At 35.1% G+C, this 19,128-nt stretch overlaps 3 protein-coding genes across 3 annotated transcripts; all 3 read left to right on the plus strand.

Moving 5' to 3' along the window:
- Positions 1 to 11,382: 11,382 nt before the first annotated feature.
- Positions 11,383 to 13,199, plus strand: LOC136818964 (probable proline iminopeptidase). Its single transcript, XM_067075169.1, has 3 exons — positions 11,383 to 11,763; positions 12,341 to 12,726; positions 12,851 to 13,199. The coding sequence occupies exons 1-3, from the start codon at positions 11,451 to 11,453 to the stop codon at positions 13,184 to 13,186; spliced, it is 1,035 nt and encodes a 344-aa protein (XP_066931270.1). The 5' UTR covers positions 11,383 to 11,450; the 3' UTR covers positions 13,187 to 13,199.
- A 1,261-nt stretch (positions 13,200 to 14,460) lies between these two features.
- Positions 14,461 to 15,739, plus strand: LOC136818996 (phosducin-like protein). Its single transcript, XM_067075172.1, has one exon. It carries the CDS (start codon positions 14,504 to 14,506, stop codon positions 15,308 to 15,310), a length of 807 nt encoding a protein of 268 aa, XP_066931273.1. The 5' UTR covers positions 14,461 to 14,503; the 3' UTR covers positions 15,311 to 15,739.
- A 53-nt stretch (positions 15,740 to 15,792) lies between these two features.
- On the plus strand, positions 15,793 to 18,721 carry LOC136818980 (pinin-like). The gene is made up of 8 exons (XM_067075171.1): positions 15,793 to 15,944; positions 16,056 to 16,160; positions 16,297 to 16,378; positions 16,560 to 16,648; positions 16,737 to 16,812; positions 17,003 to 17,158; positions 17,284 to 17,422; positions 17,550 to 18,721. The coding sequence occupies exons 1-8, from the start codon at positions 15,826 to 15,828 to the stop codon at positions 18,311 to 18,313; spliced, it is 1,530 nt and encodes a 509-aa protein (XP_066931272.1). The 5' UTR covers positions 15,793 to 15,825; the 3' UTR covers positions 18,314 to 18,721.
- The last annotated feature ends 407 nt before the right edge of the window (positions 18,722 to 19,128 follow it).

Below are 19,128 nucleotides of genomic sequence, written 5' to 3' on the forward strand. Positions count from 1 at the left end.
CTATAAGTATCATTTTCACTGAAGTAAATCCTTAATCATCGAACGTCATCACTGTGAAAAAAATTCTCAAAAATAATCATTCAGTCAAAAGATATCAAACAAAGTTATAAGCTGATTGACGTCTAAAAACGCTGTTTTCTGCAGTTTTTTGCTGTTTTTTGGGGTCAATCACTTATTAACTTTGTATCATAACTTTATATTGAATAAATATTTTAATGAAATTTCTTCACAGTGATGATCTCCTAAGATCAAAAAATCTCTCCAGTGAAAATGAAAGTTATAGCACTTTTCTACAAGATCTTCATTTTTTTCTTCTTCATTTTCATCTTCATTTTTAGAATTTTTTTAAAGATTTTTTTATTTCAAATTGTTCCACTCACTAATATCTTTCCAATGATACCAAATTTATAAAGATTGAAGAATTCCTTCAAAAGTTATAGGTAAATGAAAAAAGAGTGCACACTTATCGTGAATAGACTTTAGTATAGGTGATTTCAGTACTGAACTCGAGAGCGAGAGATTGAGCTTCAAAAAGCGCAAAAACTGGACAAAACATCTGTTTCTGCCTGAAAAACACTTTAAGGGTTAATATATCACAATAAAAGGGGAATTGCCTCAAAACTTTAAAACCACAAGTGATTTTTAAGTGCTTTGAAGTACAGTTCGGAACATTGAGTTTAAAGCCCGAAGGGCTAGAGGAGAATCTTTAACCTTTCTTAGGCAAGAAAAAGTGAAGCCTTAGCTTAAAATATACGCCGTATTTTTTATGACGAATTGAATCTAGCAATTACTTTGATTTCGTGAGATATTTTTTTCGAAATTAAGCGGTAAATATTAGTTTCAATCTGTCATTTGTGTAAAAACCAGGCGGGTCGCTCAAGGCCGTGCAACTTTGGTAGGATTTGTTGGCTTCAAATCCTACCAAGGAGATTCGATTCTAGCCCTTCGGGCTTATACTTCATTGGTTCGGAAGTAGAGTTTTAACTCTGAGTTTTAACATTAGACTTAAGACTCTCATTATCTAAAAGCTAAAAAAATGTTGAGAATATAGCCTGGAAGCCACTTAACCCATTCCAAATCGAAAAATCCAATGAAACAAAGTGGAAGTACTGAAACTGCAATTCTTGCCAATGCCCGATCTTTAAATTTTGAAAAACGTTAAAATACCCAAAATTGCCAAGAATATATTTCGGCGCTGATTGTACAGAAATTACCTTACTTGCAATATAGAAGTTTTGTGTGTCCAATTTTGAAGTCGACTAGTCCGCTATGTTGTTATCCAGTAATAAATATCGGTATTTTCAACAAATTTTGGGTCCGCTTTCGACAAATTTTGGGGTCCACTTGTAGGGGTCCGCTTTTGACGGATTTGGGGTCCTCTTATATATTCAACAAATATTGGGGTCCACTCTTAGGGTTCCTCATTAAGGGGTCTGCTTTCAACAAATTAGGGGTCCTCATTAAGGGGTCAGCTTTCAACAAATTAGGGGTCCCTCATTAAGGGGTCCCCGGGTCTGGGTCCGCTTTGAATAATATGCCGTTAGGGCCAGGGTATGTCGTTCTTTTTGTCGGTTTTTAATAGCTATTTGCCGTTCTTTTTAACATGAACAGGCTAGGGGCAACGTTTGCGAATCTAGAATCTAGTCGTGTTTAACTGTATAGTAAACTAAGATTATGCCTGGACTATATTTTGCCGTATCAGTATAGATAGTAAGACAAGTGGAGCCACGCAGCTTGTCCTCCAGATCAAAGTATAATAAGAGGTCGTAGTAATCACGGGTGTCTGCTACAGTTAAACCCAGCTGAACCTTTTTTCATGTTGACACTCCACATCCGTTTTATCAGGTTAGTAAAAGTGATTCCAATGTTTTAAAATGTCCTAAGGAATGTTAAACATAGCTGGACAAAAGCTCACTCAATGTATAGATCTGGTGGGAGGGGGGGGCAAGTTGGGGGAAAGTTGAAAATGGTACCAAGATTTAGCTCGTGAGAGGCCCTCCTCGCTGCTGGTAAATTCTGCCTTTTAACGGAAAGAAGACTTTTAGACTGTTAAGGCCGGTGCAAATGAATCCAACATTCAATCCAACATTTCCAATTAATTGTTGGACAAAATGTTGGACGAAAAGTCACGTGGAAAAATTCGAAAAGTTGCATGAGAAGTCATTTGCGCAATAACGTCAAACATTTTCATCCAACATGACAGCATGATTACGCAAATGCATCCAACATTCAAACCAACACAAAAGTGACGTCAATCTCATAAAAAATGTTGGATGAAAAGTTTGATAGCGATCAAACTTCATCCAACATGATTTCCAACAATTTTCTTAAAAAGTTGCAATTTTATGACTTGCACAAATGAACCCAACATTTGATCCAACAATAATGTTGGATTTGGATTCATTTGCGCCGGCCTTTAGAATATTTTTGAAAAATAAAATCTGTCCCGACCTCTCGGTTCGGTTCGGACCACCAAAGTAATGCAACCGGTAATTTGAAACCTGTTATGTTTAGTTTTAGCATGTATCTTTAGATATTAGAAGATATAAACTAGATGATTTACAAACTGGATTCTATGCTTCTGGACGCCATCTTGGTCTAGTTAATCAAGGCACGGCTGCTCGGTCGCCAGACTAAAGTTACGGAAGCCGGAAGACGCTAACAAAATGGTAGACGAAGTAGCGACCGAAAGAGACATATATACATATAGTTATATAGATATAACATCCCTTTTCAACTAAGTGAAAAATATAAATCCCTAGGCCTATTAAAAGTTAAAAATGTAAAGAGCTTCCCGATGTTTAAGACATCGTTTATCGCTTAGTCTTTTTGCTAGTATCATAACTAGTTCATAGTAATGAGAGTTCACTCATTTCAAATAAAATCTTTCAGATGTTCAGGGCGCCTAGTCATTCTTCTAGGGCGGATGACTTCGTCTTGGTCTTCTCGATAGGGGATTGTTGCGTCGGAATCAGAATCGTTAGGATCGTCTGGACTGTCCGGTGTATTTGTCCGGTGGCAAAAAGTATCCTTTCGCTACACCGGACGTAATAAGTCCGGTGTCAGTCCGGTGTTGCATACAGGGAATTTTGGACGCCAGACATTTATGAAACAAAAAATTAAGAAACACCGGACGCACCGGACTGGTTATGTCCGGTGTTTTGATTGTCAGGTGGAAAAAAAATTTCCTTCTCCGACACCGGACATCCGACTTCCTTAAGTCCGGTGTAGAAATTGTCCGGTCGTAAGAAAAATTCTCTTTTACACCGGATTTTCGCGTGTCCGGTGTTCGTTAAGTCCGGTGCGTCGGCAGGGTCCTCTTGCTAACCAGTATATCGCTAAGTAGTATATGCCATTCCAGAAAATTTTTGATAGAACGACGTGCATTTTTTAATTTTTTCTAGCCTTGGAAATAATTTTTTTTTTCCAGTGGTGGTTGGAAATTCCGATAAAAGTACATGTACTTTTGCAAAATGCATCGGAAATTCCACTCTTTTTTGCCTTTTTTTAAAATTCACTTCCCTTGGAAATTCATACATTTTCTTCTCTCGCCTATATTGGAAATTTTGAATTTTGGTGAAAACTTTTGCCCTCGGAAATCCTGTGTCGTCCGCCCCCCTGTTACAGACAAATTGCCTGCCAAAGCAGGGGTGCTGGTATACAGACAGACCTGCCTCACGGCTTTTCTATTTCTATTTCTATTTCTTTTTGGTTGAGTTGCAGGAGGCTTTAGAGGCCTATTCTCACAACTATAGACGCTTACTAATGAGCATCCAGTCAGCACCTTGAACTGACTACCCAATTCCCTCACATGGCATGGGTTGACCCGGGCGAAGGAACCTTCACTTGCCAAGTGAACTGCCGTGAGTGGGAATCGAACCCTGGCCTCCTGCACAGAAGCCAAGGTTGACTACCACTATACCACGGCACCGGCTTTCAAAGGGTACACCACTGGTTGGGTGTGGGGTTACTCGTTTGTTCCGGGCTTTTATTTTTGTTCTTGTTTTTGCTCTATAAGCAATAAGTCCTTTAAAAAGTTTTTTACTTTTCTTTATCTTTTTATATACAGTATATCATAAAAGTCTGTCCAAGGAATTATTATAAACACTGGAAAAACAACTGACTCATTTTTCCCAATTTCTCATGTATATACAAGCCTTGTCTGCAGTAATGATGACGTTGTTGTTCACTCTCCTTCAACCATTAAATTAAATTTTCATATTAAAACAGCTTATGTTTAACGATGACACTTCGAGAAAACATGGTCGTCCAATGAAAACGCTCTTGGAGCAAGTCATATCAGATAGAAATTTAACTATTGATCAGTTTTGTAAAAAATCTATTTCAGAGAATGTGTGAGATTGCCATAGGGCTTCCAATAATACAGACAAGCAAGTTGTCAAGTATTCTTTGAAGCTCTATGGCCAATCCAATCCTTGTAGGGTTTAGATTGTAAACTTTTATTATTATTATTATTAGCATTTTAATTGCATTTCTCATCGAAAATGCACTTACACAAGGTGATTCTAACTTTACGGATAGTGCTGTGGATTATCAGTGGATAGTTCAAAAAACTGATCTTTGATCCGCTTTTGCGGGACTTTAGTTTAAGTGCTTGCATGCAGCATTGGGTACAAAATCCAAATTTGCGTTTTCGGTAAATTTATATGAAGTATTTGGGCTATACTGTTAACTGCTCTAACTTAACTTGGGACGATTGGTCGAAACATGGGACTGTTTGATATCTGGCCTGTATTTTCACTTACTGATGAATCTTTTTGAAATTTGTTTTGATAACTCCACCAAGTTTATCAATCATACTTTCCGTCATAACATGTCATGATAACTTTCAGTGATAGAACGCCTTTTAACTTTTTTGTTGGCCCAGCTCGCTTTAGCGAACTGGGCCTTTCATTAGCATTCTGCCCGGTGTCAGTGTGTAACAATATTTACTAGGCAATACGCGTTTTCAAGCTCAGCACAGGCTAGTACATATTGTGAAGGATTTGATTGGCTGTTAGAACATGATTGACAGAATAAAAAACAATTGAAATCGTCTTTATTGGTTAAAAACATAAAAGGAGAAAATACAATTAACTATTAAAAGTATAAGAATATAACATATGTAGTACGTTTTTAGAAAAACAATGTGATTTACACAGAAATAATCGTAACAAACCTTCTTCTCTTTAGGAAGATGTTCTTTTAAAAAAAGTTGTTTTTACATTTCTCTATCATGTGAACAGTTCAGTTGTTCACGTGTTAGGAAAAAAACTAACATCTCTGTATATCAGATTAAATATTATGAAGTATTTCTCATTGTTGTAAATAAGAGATATCCGAATGGTCTAAGGCGTCTTTGGCTTGTATTTAGCGACTGCAGGTTCAAATCCCCTCTGCTACTCAAGTCTTGTTCAGTTCATATTTTTATTCGCTGGGCCTTCATGCCCTCTGGGCTTCTTGTTTTTATTCAAAATGACCGGGCGCTGATTGGAGAATTAGAGAACGCCCGCCGCCTAACCGCCTATCACCCGATGGGTTTAACAAATAGCAAGTGTGTAACTTGCCGCGCGACGTGACGTCAAACGCTCCATCGTTTTGCCACTAATTTGTTCTTCTTCGTTCCAGACACTCGCGTGTGTTCCGCTACGGATTTTTTTCATATTTCGATTTAAAAGCCTATCGGTGCGAAAGAGAAATCGTATTTTTTTTTAATACGTCTTTCATTAACTCAATTCAAATGACTTTGGAGGTTCGGTGAAATGGTGTTATTTTGTCTAAAGTTAGAAATCCATCTATCCACTATCCATTTAGCCTGGATATCCAGGCTGTAAACTATTTCAAAGTTTAGTTTTTGATATTTTATGTTCTGGTTTACAGCCTGGCCTCCCTAGAGTGATTTGCATTCTCAGATCAGAATGCAGTCCTCTTGCTTGTGCTCACTTTGCTAAAGCCATAAGGGCCAATCTACATGGCGTGGAGAAATTCTGCAACAAAAATAGGGTAACCCACTATTTGCTAGTGAACATACAGCTTTTTGTTACATCAAAACATGAAAAAAAAGAAACAGAGACAAGTTCATTTTTTAAGAAAACATGGTTGGTTTTGGTGTAATCTTTAGATGTTTTAATGGCTTTAGATCTTGTAAGGCTCTTTTTTATTAACTTTTTTTTGACCTGCCCTGGGTTGGCTAGGAAAGTTTCGGAAACATGGGTTTGCACTTTCATTCTCTAGAGAGACCAAGCTCTATAATTTTAGAACTTTCTATGCTGAGGTAAATTTTGTTTTTTCTAAAATTTTGAGCTTGGATATCCAGGCTACTATCCATTCTGAAAATCATTTTCCTTTTGATCAAAAAAGTGATCCTTAAGAAAAAGTTGAGAGCAGAAATAATTTCTTAAAGATTTAATTTTTAGTTATATATGAAGAATGTTCAAAACCCTTCACTTGGGGTCACAAAACTAATGGTTCTTAAATGTGACTCCCCAAGCAATTTTAAGTACCTGCCAAAAAGCGGTAGAAAAGCGGCTTTTTAGCGGCCAAGATTTTACTTTTACAGGTCCCGCCTCTTTTTCTATCGGCTATGGATCGGCCACTCTCGTTTCACTTTAAAGCAGCTTTCTAAGCAGCCTCTGTCTTTCACGGCAGCGGCCAGCAGCTGCCGATCAAGCTAAAGTCCGGTAAAAAGACCGTTCAATGTGTTTGCCGGCAACCGAAAGAAACAAAACAAACTTTTTGTTTGGAAGCTTCATTGACAAACAATCTCCAAATAAAGTTTTTCCCCAGAGATTTACCATCTTTTTGAGTTCTTCCTTTCTTTCTTTCTTGCTTTCATTCATAAAAATAAAGTTAAATGAATTATGTTACCTTTTAATAAAATTAGACAACTGTAATTTTAAAAGGGCTGACCCAAAAAAGAGCCTCTTTTTATATTATAAACCATTTATATTTCTGAAGTAAGACCATTCCTTGCCTTTGCTTTATGGTCTTCATTTGTGCTCAAACTATTTTTTTTTACTCTTTTCGTTTTAACGAAAAGACTCCCTGCCCCAATACGACCTCCTCTAATTGTATTTTCCTCGTAAAAAAAACAACCCTGCCTCAGTTTGACCTCTTCTATAATCGTGTCTCCTCTCTGACTAAGCACATGCCCCTGTCTAAATTTGACCTTTGTTACCTCTTCCAATTTTGAATTCTCTCGTAACAGAAAGGCACCCTTGTCTCTCTTTGACCTCCTTTATATTCTCAATATTTCGTGTGACCAGATTCAAGTTAGGGTTTGAAGACAGTCACTTAATCATATCATGTTTAACTATGTAATATCAATGAATGTTTCTTGCTTGTACAATAAAAAATTGCTGCTAGAAAAGTTTCAATAAATATTATTATAGTAAACCTAACAGTTTAAAGTAATCTTAACAAAAGTAAAAAGAGAGAATTTATAATGGCTACTAGCTTCCAAAAATTAAATTTGGTGGGAATTTATTTGCCTTAAAATAGAGAACATTTGGGGGAAGAAAACAATAATCCAAATTTGGCGAATGGGCAGGAAAAGTTAAATCTGGATGATTTTGGCCCAGTCCACCAAATTAAATTCCTGCCAAAAGATGTTCTCTTTAGAATAACCACAAATTTAGCTCGAAAAGTAAATAAACAAAATGTAAAGACGCCTTTAAAAAAAAAACTAAAACAAAAGAACACATATGTAGCAAGACAGCAAAAGATACTATAAGTGCATTATTTTGGCATGAATTTAATTTGGTAATTTTCGCCAAATTTAATCCCCGCCAAAGTTAATTTACTAAAGGTGTGTTGCACTTGTAATAAAACCTTTAATATTAGCTGATAGAATCAAGTCAAACAAAAACAAAATTTAAATACGCCGATGGATTTAAGTCATAGTTCTCAGTAAAAGTAACACGTGGTTGTGATAAAAAATATCAATCGAGTGAATAGTTCAACAAATAAACTATGCAGCTTTGCTCGCAGCTCTACTCTACCATGTTAGAATCTCATATTTGCCATTCGAGTAATTTTCATAGATTTGTAAACCAGCTAGATAGCGTACTTTTGCTGAAAAGTGTGCAGTGGATTCCAGCGCTTGACCAATCAGAAGCTTCACAGGTTTTCCAGGGGTTTTCGAAAACAATAGCAACAATATTTTTTCCGATATTCACTTTTTTTTGCCTGCAATGGCTTAACGCACAACATCTAGCCCTTTTTGATTTCGAAAAAACTGTATCACAATTGAATTGTTACATTCAGCTAATCGGCCATAGACCTTGTACTAGGTACAATGTCACATTGGATAATTAAAACTCCAGCAAATATCTCAATAACTCCAGGTTTCAATGGATGCAAGGGAAACAACAACAATAATCAAAAGGGCCATTCCAGAGAAAGGATACGTAACGTCACTCTGATTTTTGACTAGATGCCAGTAGGGACTTACATCGAGACAGTTGTTCAACCGGGCATAGACTCTAATAATTACAGTTACTGGAGGACAATATCTTGAAAAGACCCAAAAAGTGAGCCCAAAGTAAAGAAATAAACTGGCTGCAAAACAGCCGAAAGTTGTTCAAAAGATTTTAAGTCAATACTCGCAATGGTTACACAAAATTATTCATCTTTGAACGGTGAATCATTCAAATCTTGCTTTAGGTGATAAATGTTCTTTTGCATCGGTTAGGTTGCCATATGCAGTGAGTGATCTTGGTTGGGACAGAGCCCAATTTTCGAAAAACATTTTTTTCCGGCCGAAAATGCCGGAAATATGCCGGAAAACTGGTTTTTTGGCGCTTTCTCAAGATTTTATCATTAGTTTTTTCTGATTTTTTTGCTCAAAGATACGTATTAACAATGCCCAAAACATGGCCGAGCTCAATTTTTGAGAAAAAAATTTTTACGGCCGAAAATGCTGTTTTTCTGGATTTTCATTGGACTTTTTCCTTATAATTGGTTGTTTTTTCATTCAAAAACATTAGTAATAGCAATGCCACCATCAAGCATGTTTCAATTTTCAATAAAATTGATTTTTGAAGCCAGAACTATTTAAAAATCGCCAGAACAACCTATTTTCGCCGGAAAGACAGTATTTCTTGAATTTCTCGAGCTGTACTTTATATTTTTTTATGAAATTTTGCTCACTGATGCAAAATGACAATACCTAAAATGTGACAGAGCCCGATTTTCGAAAAACATTTTTTTTCCGGCCGAAAATGCCGGAAATATGCCGGAAAAACCGGTTTTTTGACATTTTCTCGAATTTTTATCCTTAGTTTGTTCTGATTTTTTGCAGAGAGATGCGTATTCGCAATGCTCAAAACATGGCAGAGTTCGATTTTTGAGAACAAATTTTTTCTGGTTGAAAATGCCGGAAATCGCTGTTTTTGCAGATTTTTGTTGTGTTGTGCATTTTCGCTAAACACTATATTTTCTGACTGATTTTTTTCATTTTTCTCCTCGCATTGCTATCTAACTTTCATCATCAGGTAGGTCCATTCAGCATCTAGCTTGTTTCTTCTTCCTTCCTTTTGTTTTGATTTAAAAAAAGTCTGTCACAGCATTCTTTAAAATTTTGAATCCTTTTTGTCTTTATTCGAACGTTTTGAAGAGATTCGAATGTTATGATAAACATTCAAACGTCAATATTCTTGACATTCTTGACATTCTTGACAGTCAATAAAAAGTAAAGACACCAGATAATAAAACTTTTTGCAGTCGTACCTAAAGCCGTCAAACGAAAAGAGAAAAAAAGCGGCCAGCAAAAACAGCAAACCGGTAACTTGGCCAATTTATAATGCTGCTAAGGCCGCTTTCTGTAGCGGACTTTTATCGGCCTTTTATATGGCCCGAACGGCCTAAGCAGGCAAAAAGCCGGTCACAGACGGGTAATTGAAATCGCTTGGGGAGTCACAAATTTCAAAGGTTTATGTAATTTTAAAGCAGATGACTAAATTTTCATGACTTATCTACAGTATTTCTATTTCTATCCTTTTATTTGCTTAAAAGCCTAATAAAAAAGCTAACATCACAAATATTTAACAAAAACTTGTTCATTAAAATAAAAAGTTTAAAAAAGGGAAGAAATATATTATACAATAATAACTCAGTAATAAATAGTAAAATAGTAAAAAAATAGTGAATAAATAGTTTATCAGTTTAAAAATTCTGAAAAGGCTCATTGGAAAAAAATGGTGATTATCAAGAGTCAGAAAAAACAAAACAAAAGCAAAAATTGAAAAGTGAACAAGAAAATGAAGGTGTTGAAGTGTATTTATTCTGAGTCATAATAAATTCTAATTAGGTTTCATATGATTTTTCTACTTCTGCTATACTGTGAATTTCTTTGTAATATTTCTTTGTAATATTTGATATATGTGAAGGTAATTTGTTCTATAAGTGGGTGGTGAAGGGAAAGTATGAGTTCTCGTAGATTTTCAATTGTGCATGTTGCCGTTTCTATCTGATATTTACATACAACGTTGACGTAGTGGCTTTAATTTATTGTCCAAAACTTTTTAATTATTGTAGATGTCAAATAGTATAACTTCAAACATGTTATTTATCTTCTAGTTTTCAATGGCGTCAGTTTTTGTTATTTGATGATTCGAGTTGAACTAAAGACATATTGCCACTTATTCACCACCCAACCAATGGCCTTTCTGTGTACCATTTCTAAATTGTTGATGAGCAGTGTTGTGTGCTATTTGGACTCCAAAGAGAGCTAGTGAATTCCAAGATTGGCTGTATGAATACTTTGTAACATAAGAGTTTCGATTCTTTGTCAAATACAATAGTGAAGAATTTGCTGAAGATAAAGCCATTAGTTGCTTTTGATATGATGATGTTGCTAATGTGTTTTTTTCCAATTTAGATTTTTCGTCATGGTTACGCTGAGGTAGCTCTGCTTAGTCAACATTCTCAAGTTAGACGTACCATGAATAGAAAAATAAGTGTCAATTATCTTTTTTTATTTGTGATACGGATAAGTTCGCATTTGTCCAATCATTGCAAATTCCATAGGCCAGTTATTTACCCAGTGAACCAAGTTATTAAGATCGTTTTGGAGCTCACGACTGCCTACCAGCTTTTTTAAAATCTTTTGGAGAATCGTCCGCAAAGAGTGGAAGTGATGACTCTATCGTTAAAGGCATATCATATAAACGAGAAACAACAAGGGCCCTAAAATGGTTCCTCGGGAACCCCTGATGTAACTGGGGAGCTTTCAGAAATTTGTGCCTCTTACAACTGTGATCTTCCTGACAGAAAGTCTTTAATCCAAGCAAGAATTTTTCCGTTGACTCTTTAATGTTAAAGTTTTATTAGTAATGTAATAACCATTGTGTTTCAATTTCAGTAAATATAGGACCAGTTTGTGAAATTTTGTGTGATTATACTTTATCCGTTTTTAAGGAAAGGAAAGTTCACTTCCTTGTTAAAAAGCAATGTCCTCTGAAACCAAAGAAAGTTTATTTGATGTGGGAAATGGTATAAAATTATGGTATAGAACCTGGGGAAACTCTACTGGCATTCCAGTATTATTTGTTCATGGTGGTCCTGGTAATTGTGTAGCCGATTATGATGGTATAAACGAAAAGTTCTTTAACAAAGAGCAATATTTTGTTGTTGAGATTGATCAAAGAGGTACAGGAAATTCTCTGCCAAGTGTTAGAGATGGTCACAAAAATATGCCAATGTATAAAGATATTTCAATCACTCAAATGGCAGCTGACTTTGAAAAAATCAGACAAGAACTAGGTAAGACTAGACTCTTTTTCGAATTTCCGGTAAAAAGCTAATGTATGGCTGTACCAGGTGCACCACAAAAAAGTTTTTTCCTTTCAAGAAAACTTTCTTGTGTTCTATGACTTTTGACAAACTGAAAAATAAACTTAAATCTTGTGGGTCATTTATCAAATTTGGTTCTTTGAATCAAAAGATAGCAAGACATGTAATGAATTTATCTCAAACCTATACTTGATGTATTTTCATGAAATTTAACATATTATTTTCTCCATTTTCTGGCCACAAGTTTTTTTGATCAAATTGAAATTCAAAGGTAATTTTTACAGTTAATTATCATTTTTAATCAATGGAACAAAGAAATTGTTGTAACCTTGAAGAAGTTTTTAAGGTTCAATTTCAATATGTCGATTTTTAATGTTCTTAAGTACTAGTAAAGTTTTTAATTCTTTTAAACATTTGATCTAACAAATCAAATTTATTATTCTATCCATGAAAATCTAAGTTTATCTTTCCTCTTTCCAATACAAAGAAATTTACTCTTTCAGAGTTTAGTGAATCAAGTCAATTTTGCTGAATTTTTTAATTCTAGGGATATCTCAGTGGTTGGTATTTGGTGGTTCTTGGGGAAGTACATTGGGATTGTATTATGCAGAAAACTATCCATCAAAATGTCTGGGCCTTATCATCCGCGGAATCTTTTTGAACACAAAGGATGAGTTTGATGCTGTGTATTCGCAAAAACCTTTTGAAGCAGATGCAAAACGTTTGGCAGAGTTCAATACATTCTTTGAGCTAGCTTCAAATGAAGCAAAGAACTCACAAGAGCAAACCCTTGACCCTAATGATTCAGAAAGAATGATAAGATTGTATGAAAAAATGATTCTAAGAGGCGATAGAGATGCAATCTGGAGATTTTATGTTTTTGAAAATAATCTTGTGGAAGAAGATGAATCAAAATTATTGTACCCTTTAAAGGTTTGTCTTCCCATTGTTTTGCAGGTGTACTGATATCATTTTCTGAAAGAAGAAGACAATAAGTTTATGAAATGGACTTCATTTCCAAAGGATACCCTATTATTCTTTTTCTTTCTTTTGTTAGGTTTCGGAAGGTGAATTTCCAACAGCTCTTTCAGTATCATTTTTCGAAGCTCGTTTATTTTTGAGGGGTACTTTTGAGCATCCCTTAACTTTGATGGAAGATGTCAAGAAATTAAAAGAGGGTACCACAGGTCCTGTCAAAACATGGGTTGTTCAAGGGACAGGTGATGAAGTTTGCCCTGATCGATTTGCAAGGGATCTGGTAGATCAACTAAAGAAAGAATCTATTCCTACCACATCACATTTCGTAGATGCTGGACATAAAGCAAGTTCAGATGGTGTTTTCAAAGCCCTTCAAGATTGTATTAAAGATTTTAATGAATATTACACAAAGTAGATTTGAATATTAAGTTTAAGGCATTGTTTTACTTTTAAAGATTCGAGCTTTAAATTTCCCTGTCTTGAAGTTTTTAGTTTTTATTGAATATTTATACAGGATTACGCAAACAGTTACAAGTATCTGATATTACCTTTGGTCCTGTTATAAATCTAAAATAATAAATAAATTATAAGTTAAATAAAAGGCATGCTGGCATAGTTTACGAACGTATTGAATTTGGCTATGAAAAAGCACTTGAAAATTAATTATTTGAATGAGGAGTTAAATTCGCTATGAAAGTAGAAATTACGATGTTAGATCTCGTTTCTCGCGTGGATTTAATTTGGCGATTGGCCAAAATACGATTTTTGGCGGGGATTTAATTTGGCGATAGTTCAATTTCGTAAAATATGGCGAGGATTTAATTTGGCGAATTGGAAATTTTGTCACACTGAAATGGGTGAAAATTACTCAAAAATATACTAAAAAGTTGTGATTTTTCACATAATTCTCTTTTTGTTAATTTTGGCGAGTATTTAATTTGGCGAATTTTGGCCAAATTCGCCAAATTCGCCAAATTTAATCCCCGCCAAAATTTATCCACTTAAGCCTAAGGTACGCTACCGTTGTTTTGCATAAGATTGCGCTAATATGCCTTTACCATCTCTAGCGGTAAAAGTTGAAAAATAAGCTTCGGAAAGTTTGGCAGTTTCGTAAGTAAACACGAGAATTTTCCGTACCTTTAGAAACCCTTTCGAATCTCATGCTCGTTATCCCGGGGAAAATAGCGTAAAGTTTCCTGAAAAGTAACTAGAATCTTAGTGCGGAAATTACAATACACCTTTTTACGGTTAGCCGCTTCGTATAAAAAGTCACCAAAATTTCAAGTACCTTTGATTTGAATTTGATTTTTTTTTTTAATTTAGAATGTCATGGTGCAAGATTTTCTTTTAAGGCCGCTACCCACTCAGCATTTTATGGTCAGCGAACAGGCCTTTAGTTTTGTGAAGTTGAATAATATCTTCGAATTATATCAGGAACAAAGCTAGAGGATATTGGTGATGCCATTGTCTCCAATTTCTTTTCTATAATCTCATTGAAGATAATATTTGGGGTTTTTATTTTTCAGCTGTCAATTTTGATCAATCAAAAATATTTTAATATTGCGTTAGCTTGTTGGACTGTTAAGCTAGTTAAAAGTTAAAACACTTTGAAACCTTTAAAATCACCTTTCATCCAAAAACACCTTTAAATCTCTAAATAAAATCTTGAATAAATTAATATTTAAACAGGGAAAATCATGTCAATATCATTACATTTTTAGATCAGATAAAAATGGCAGATTTAGATAGTAAATTAACAGGAGATAAAACAGCTTCATATGTTTCTGATTCTGATGGCGAAGATAGTGGCCCATTGGATGCAAAACAAAATGACATGCCAGCTTATGATGGTCCCCAAACTGGACCAAAGGGAGTTTTAGAGGATTATAAACAATACAAAAACTTGTGTAAGATTGAAGATAATATTGCCACTAAAGAAAAGATTGAGTACCATAAAAAGACTGCTTTTACAGCCGATCCTAATAAACATACTGATGAAGTGAAGAACGAGAATAGTGATGATGAATTTGATTTTGAGGATGATGAGTTTTTGAAAGAATACCATCAGAAGCGTTTGGAACAAATGCAAACAGAAATGGAAAATAAAATCAAACTAAACATGACGAAATTTGGTCAACTTTTTGATTTGCAGACCAGCGACGAGCTGCTGAATGTCATCGAGAATGAAGATAAAAGTATCATTGTTATTGTACACTTGTGCGATGAGAGTGTTCCTGGCTGTATTAAAATGAACGAGTGTCTGGATTGTCTTGCCAAACAATACAGTCATGTTAAATTCTGTAAAATCTCAGCAACAAAAGCAGGTCTGAGCTTGCAATTCAAATTAAGTGCACTACCAGCTCTTCAAGTTTATAAAGCTGGTACGTTGATTGGAAATTATATCAAAATGTTGGATCATCTTGATAAGATTTTCTATACAGCAGATGTTGAAAACTTCTTTATTGAAAATGATATCATTCCATCGGTTTCAAGTATGAGAAACAATTATGATGATTTTGATATTTTAGATGAGGAATAAATTTTATTTCATGGAATACAGACCATATTTATTTTCGAGTGGATAAGGGAGTATTCCGTTGAGGTTTCATAAAACTTTCAGAAAATCTATTTCCAACAGGAAGTCTGAGGTACATCTGGATGCTTGAAGGACATTAAAAACGATCTTGAGTAAGATAAAACAATATTTTTAACTGGTGCTAATCCCAAAGTTTTTGCTGATTGTCTGAAAGCCTTTCTAAACTCTCTCAACGTTTGTTTGTCTCATTTATTTGACTATCAAAACTGTTTGTATTATTTTTTCTATGATCCTTTGTAACTTTTTTATTTATTGATATTGCTCATAGACATTTATCAGAATTTGCCATTTTTAGGGTTTCAAACACGATTATTCATTGTAACACACTGTATCTCGCAGTTTTTGATGAAATAAACTTAATTACTTTGCAAATCTCTTTTCTAAATCTATAATTGATCGCATAATAAGTATCATTTAATAGAATTTTTTTTTGTCAAGGAATAAAAAGCAAAGTAAAAATGTCCGCAGATGCGCTCTTGAAATTGCAATCAGAACGGGATGCATTGAAAGAAAATTTGGATGGCGTGAATCAAAACATCAAGAAGCTGACAGGGAGAGATCCACATGAGAATAGAAGGTAATCAGCTGCCATCATCTTCTTTCTTATCATAACAAGACACAACAAGGCCTCATTCTTCCATGTGAGAGAACTAGCCATTTTTTTTAGCAGAAATTTTCTTTGTTATAGACTGTCAGCGACATCTCAGAGAAGGTTCCAATTGAAAAGAACTTCATTAGGTAGCAGTAGCAACGACCAACCACCAGAAAAACGTGCTGCTGGAGAGCGGCGAAGGTAGGACGTCCAATATGTACATAAAAAGGTTCCACTCTTCATAATTTATTTGCATAGTGCTAATTCTTCAACAACAATTTTTTTAAATACACTTTACATGTTTGGACTTCACACAATGTTACTTTGTTATTTCTAGATTGAGCACAGTCTCGTCAGTGGTTGCACAGAAGAACAAAAAACTGGATAGCGAGGGAGAAGAGGAAGATGAAGAAAAGAAAGTGAGTTCTAAAACTTTTTTGAAAAAAAAAGATATAAAGCAATCTCTATCTATCCCACAACCAAGCATATTTTGTCAGTCATCTTTCAAGACAACAAAATCAATACTAGAATTAGATATATTTTTTGTGTTGGATCTTGATTTTAACTTTTTTAGTATTCTCATTCCCATTTTCATTACAGCCTGCTATCCACTCGTCAGTTGTTGCTACTGGAAAACCTGTTGAAGTGCCAAAGCGTCCGATGATGCAAGACAAAGCAAGTGTCAACAGGTATTTTAGTTGCTCCATTTTCAAAATTTTGGTTTTCCAACTATTGTTTTAGACAATATTTTGATCATTTCCCCTTTTTGTTTTACAGGAATCGGAGGATGCTTGGCGTTTTAATGGGAACCTTGCGCCAATTCAAAAGAGAAAGTCAGATCAAATCTGAACAGGTACAAACATTATTGTGGACTTTTTATGTTATGATACTATAAACTAGATAAACTGACACTGCCCCTCTTAAAATCACTTGAATGTCGGTAAAAATAGGCTTTTAAAATATTAGAAAAAGTACCATTTTTGGACGCTGCCCTGCCTTTTTTAATATGACCTGGTCAATATAGTAGTTCATTTCACTTTAAGGAGTCAAAACGAGAAGAGAAACTGACCAAAGTAGAGGAACAAGTTAAGAAAGAACAAGAAGATGCACAAAATGAAAAGCGAGAACTTTTTGAAACACGCAGGAACAAACAAGAGGAATTACGCAAGTTGGAATTTAAGATCGACATGACAGAATTAGTGAGCGCATTGAATGCTTTATTATTGATGTTTCAAAAAGTTTGTAATAATTTTCAAAATACATGATGCTTTTTATAGATGCTGTTCTCATTTTGTTACTTTCGTTTTACTTTTCCACATTACAGAACGTTGAATTGAAGAAACATTATGACAGCTTCCAAGGTCTCATTCAATTAAGATCTACACCAAGGTTATTTTATAAACCAGCCAAACACAATGAGAAGACAAGGAAATTACTCGAAGAAACTAAAGTGCAATTGACAGGTGTGATAATGTGTTTTAAATTAGGATATTGTTAGTGAAATTGAAATATGGTGTTTTCAGATCTAAAAGCAGTGTTGTTGTATCTGTTTTCTATTATTCCTATCAAAGATTTTATTCTTTCCTATAGAATCATTGGAACAACGTCTTAAAGAGATTGAAATGTGTACAGAAGAAGACATCGTCACAGCACGCTCCTCGTCACAATCATCGACGCACAAACGACGTGAAAGTAGAGTATCCAAAGATGTGGTGGTCATTGAACCTGTACAAACGAAGAGAGATCTTTTTGAAGAGGACCAGGACAATGATATTAGAGAACGAGAAGCAGACAGCAAAGAAGGAAGGAGACTTTCAACAAACTCAAAGAACGGTGATGAGAAGATTGATAAGCCTAAAGTTGTTGATGATGACGACGATGATGATGTAGTGTTTGTTGAAAAGAAAGAACCGAAAAGAAAATCTTCCTCTAGTGAGACTCCAGCTAAGGTAATGAATGGAAGTGTGTATCAGAAGAAGGCTGGTGAGGAACCTCTTTTAACACGACGCAAGGTGACAGAGCCAGTTAAAGATAAGAGGGAGACTGGAGGGAGGAAGGCTCGCAAGGAAGAGGATGATGTTCAAACCATAAACACGAACACTTCTCAGGATTCTAGGCGTGTAGTTTCGCAATGTGTAGGCAGTGTTGATGGTGGTTCGGCTACCACAAGTTTTGAGGTGACAGATGAGAGGGTGGTAAAGTTTGGGGGCGGTAGTGGGCGTCGCACGGATGACGACAGTGATCGTGAGGAGGAGGAGGTGATGAAGGAGGAACACACTGATGATGACGTCAACATTTATGAAGACGTTCCTCAAGATCTTGATCTTTTCCAAGGAGACGATGCTGACATGTAAATCATAAAGCATTTTGGTTTTACTTTTCTTTTCTTCATTCTTTTTGACTAACCCCTATTTTTAAGCTTTTTCATAGGCCTAATCTCTTCTTGACTTTTGTATTAATACCTACCCATTGACTTTACTATGTGTACATATTTTTTCCTTTCTATCATTCTTCTTTTAGTAAACAATTCTGATTTACAAACCTTTTTGCTAATACTTTGCTTGTAAAGAAGATTTATTGTCCCTAGAAATTTCAGGTTTTCAGCAAGATTGTGGTGTTATGAGACTCTTCTGGTGAGTCTTGTGGATTTTCGCGAGTTGTTTTTATTTGTATTGTGAACTGGATGATAAGCTGAGCTTGATGATGGTGTTATTATGTAATATTTTCCATGACTACGAAATAAAACAGAAACTTTTCCTTAATATCTCATGTTTTCTTGTCTCTTGTACTTAAAATGATAATATTTAAATCTAATTTACTCCACTTACTTCTCGGTATATTTCTATAAGGTTTCTATGGATTATTTTACCATAAAACTTCTTTAGGTTAAGGTTCACCATTTGTAACCACTGACCTTTATATATCCTGGACCAAGTTTCGCAATCCCGGCCAAGCAAAATCTTTGATCTGAGTTTTTTGAAAAGTATTACCCTAATGGCGCCACTAATCAATAGCGGTGTAAATACATCGAGAGCGCTAGATCTACTTTCCCTCTAAAGTTTTTGATGATGTAGCGCCGGTAGACGTTAATTTTGAACACTGCAATGGCTTCTTTATGGGTACCAATTCAAAAAAATTTCGATCAAAGATGGCGGATATAGCTTGGTCC

The sequence above is a fragment of the Clytia hemisphaerica genome, unplaced genomic scaffold (assembly GCF_902728285.1).
Source record: "Clytia hemisphaerica strain Z4C2 unplaced genomic scaffold, Clytia hemisphaerica genome assembly, whole genome shotgun sequence".
Lineage (NCBI taxonomy): Eukaryota > Metazoa > Cnidaria > Hydrozoa > Leptothecata > Clytiidae > Clytia > Clytia hemisphaerica.

What these genes read in the sequence shown, in the direction of transcription:
- LOC136818964 (XM_067075169.1), top strand. Translation starts at nt 11,451, where the DNA reads ATGTCCTCTGAAACCAAAGAAAGTTTATTTGATGTGGGAAATGGTATA. An exon ending in AAAAATCAGACAAGAACTAG is followed by an intron (nt 11,764 to 12,340) that starts GTAAGACTAGAC and finishes TTTTAATTCTAG; the next exon opens with GGATATCTCAGTGGTTGGTA. An exon ending in AATTATTGTACCCTTTAAAG is followed by an intron (nt 12,727 to 12,850) that starts GTTTGTCTTCCC and finishes TTCTTTTGTTAG; the next exon opens with GTTTCGGAAGGTGAATTTCC.
- LOC136818996 (XM_067075172.1), top strand. Translation starts at nt 14,504, where the DNA reads ATGGCAGATTTAGATAGTAAATTAACAGGAGATAAAACAGCTTCATAT.
- LOC136818980 (XM_067075171.1), top strand. Translation starts at nt 15,826, where the DNA reads ATGTCCGCAGATGCGCTCTTGAAATTGCAATCAGAACGGGATGCATTG. An exon ending in GCTGCTGGAGAGCGGCGAAG is followed by an intron (nt 16,161 to 16,296) that starts GTAGGACGTCCA and finishes TGTTATTTCTAG; the next exon opens with ATTGAGCACAGTCTCGTCAG. An exon ending in GTCAGATCAAATCTGAACAG is followed by an intron (nt 16,813 to 17,002) that starts GTACAAACATTA and finishes TTTCACTTTAAG; the next exon opens with GAGTCAAAACGAGAAGAGAA.